This window comes from Papaver somniferum, chromosome 3, assembly GCF_003573695.1.
Source record: "Papaver somniferum cultivar HN1 chromosome 3, ASM357369v1, whole genome shotgun sequence".
In the NCBI taxonomy this organism is placed as follows: domain Eukaryota; kingdom Viridiplantae; phylum Streptophyta; class Magnoliopsida; order Ranunculales; family Papaveraceae; genus Papaver; species Papaver somniferum.
In genome coordinates, this window is record NC_039360.1 from 88,375,588 (window position 1) to 88,377,943 (window position 2,356).

Below are 2,356 nucleotides of genomic sequence, written 5' to 3' on the forward strand. Positions count from 1 at the left end.
TATAACCATTTTGCACAAATCATTTCATTGAAATCAGTTGACAAAAGACTTGTTACCTTGTGGAACTAACTTCAAAATTCAGACCCAGTAGTTCTTCAAGAATGTTCTCTAGCCCATCCATTACCACATTTGTGAAGCTTGTATACAATAATAACTTGCCAAGAAAATGCATTCGTGCTGAACTTCATAACATCTAAAACATAATTAGAACTTGTAGCCACATGTTGATGCAGTGAATAAAATGAAGTCCCGTTATGAAGGATAATGAAACCATTCATCTAAAGTAAACTGCAAACACTAATTTGAACTACTGAAACTGTGATTTCAACTGGGTACTGGTTACAGTTTCATTTTCCTGTCCCTGACCGGCTCAACCAACTCCACCGGTAGCAACATAACCAATCATCTTCTCATAATCATGAACAGTACAAGTCTCCCCCAAACTTTTCAAAACCATATGTAACTCAGCAGCAGAAATCAAAGCATTCTTATCTAATCATACATATCAAAAGCATTTTTTTTTAATTCTCTAATCCCATCAGCAACATTAGATCCATCAGTAGTACCACGATGAAAATCAATAAACTCTTCCAGATCTATAAATCCATCACCATCTTTATCAATTTCATCCATCATTTGTTTCAATTCTTCTGGTGATGTCTCGGATCCAAGTGCTTTTAATACATCTGATAACTCTGTGCTTGATATCTTACCATCTCCATTTGCATCAAATCTCGGAACAACACTAACTCCAGCCACAATTAACCTAGACTAAATTAGGCAGAACCAATGAATATATCGAGAAGAAATCACCACCACTTCCTGCGTACAACATCAGCAGACTCTTCTCAACTCGAACCAAATCTCCGACAAGACCACCCTCGGTGACAAAATATGTAGATGGTGTAAACAAGATAACTTACATCTGATGTATATTGTTGAAAACAGTTGAAAGAGACATAGATTTATCACCTTGGTACAAACTTGATTTGATGCAAGAACACTAATCGAGAAGCAAAAAAGTCTTCAAACAACATTCATAGCAGCCAGAGGTAATTTAGCGGAAGCTAGATGCTACTATTAGAAAAGATGGGTATCAAATCTGATTTTGGAGTAGCAAGAGTTACAGATCTGAGATGGGTATTGAGATAATTAGGTTTTTGAAGTTTTCAGTAGAGCTAAAAAGGTTTTAAGATGATAAATAATTGGGGTTTTCTTTATTAGATGACTGAATTGTTGTTGAATCTTATGAGCGGAAGACGAAGTTGAGAGAAATTAGTCGCTTGTAAAGTAGTAACGGTGAGCCTTGACTTTGATTTCAGATTTGAGACAATTAATGGTTTGAATAGGTCTCAGGATCGGAGAAAACGGCAAGGGTTTCTCCCTGGCGCTTGATGCCATGACAGAATTTGTAGTGAAAAATAATATTGTTTCAATTGAGCAAGGGTTTCTCCCTAGCGCTTGATGCCATGACAGAATTTGTAGTGAAAAATAATATTGTTTCAATTGATTTGAGATACATGATATGTTGTGCTACTCATAAGAACAACTCAAGAAACATATAAGACTTAACCCTAGTGACTCAAAGATAAAGATAAAACTAACACTCCTAATACACCATTTACTAAAGTAAAAGAAAATAGACATAGGAAGTAAAAATGGACTTAATACTTCTAACAGGGAAAATAGAGGGAAAAGACGTCAGATTGAATAAGTTACTTTTATTTGTAAGCGTCGATTGAATAACTTACTTGGGATGTGATATTCAAAATAACAAGCCTAATCATTTCGATGTCGAATGACACTAATTTAAGTCGGATGCAGATTACCATAGAAACACTACCTAAGAGCACATGTTAAATATATCCGCTGCTTCAAAAAAAGAAGAAAAAAAAGGTTAAATATATCCGCATGCCTCGAGTCATAATCTAGTTTAGCCCTCAACTCTTAGAAAACTTTATTTAAACCTTCAGGACAACCCAAGCAAATAGGATACGAAATGGATGGTCAAAAAAAGCTATGTCCATTTCAGGGTTTTTTTCCGAACGACCACCCTCGTGGACTTACGGTAACATTTTGATGTATAAACGTGCGGCTTTCCGTTAGGGCTGACCATTTACAACCACGTCATATTATAATGACGGTGTTGACAAGGAATTTTTCTTGTCGAACAAAAATGAAATTTGAATAATTATTCTAGTGCCTTGTGGGAGAAATTAAATACAGTATATATTATTATTAGAGTAGTTTATGAAGGTGCCTATGTCATTTGATGTATCTGTAAGTTTGAATATACAGCTTAACCACTGAGCACTGATTTTCACATTAAAGAAATCACCAAAATGCAGTTGTTGTA

At 35.2% G+C, this 2,356-nt stretch overlaps 1 protein-coding gene across 1 annotated transcript; it reads right to left on the bottom strand.

Moving 5' to 3' along the window:
• Positions 1-492: 492 nt before the first annotated feature.
• LOC113359712 (polcalcin Syr v 3-like) lies at positions 493-961 on the bottom strand. Its single transcript, XM_026603303.1, has 2 exons — positions 924-961; positions 493-766 (listed from the first exon to the last, which is right to left on the bottom strand). Exons 1-2 carry the CDS (start codon positions 959-961, stop codon positions 493-495), a joined length of 312 nt encoding a protein of 103 aa, XP_026459088.1.
• Positions 962-2,356: the final 1,395 nt, after the last annotated feature.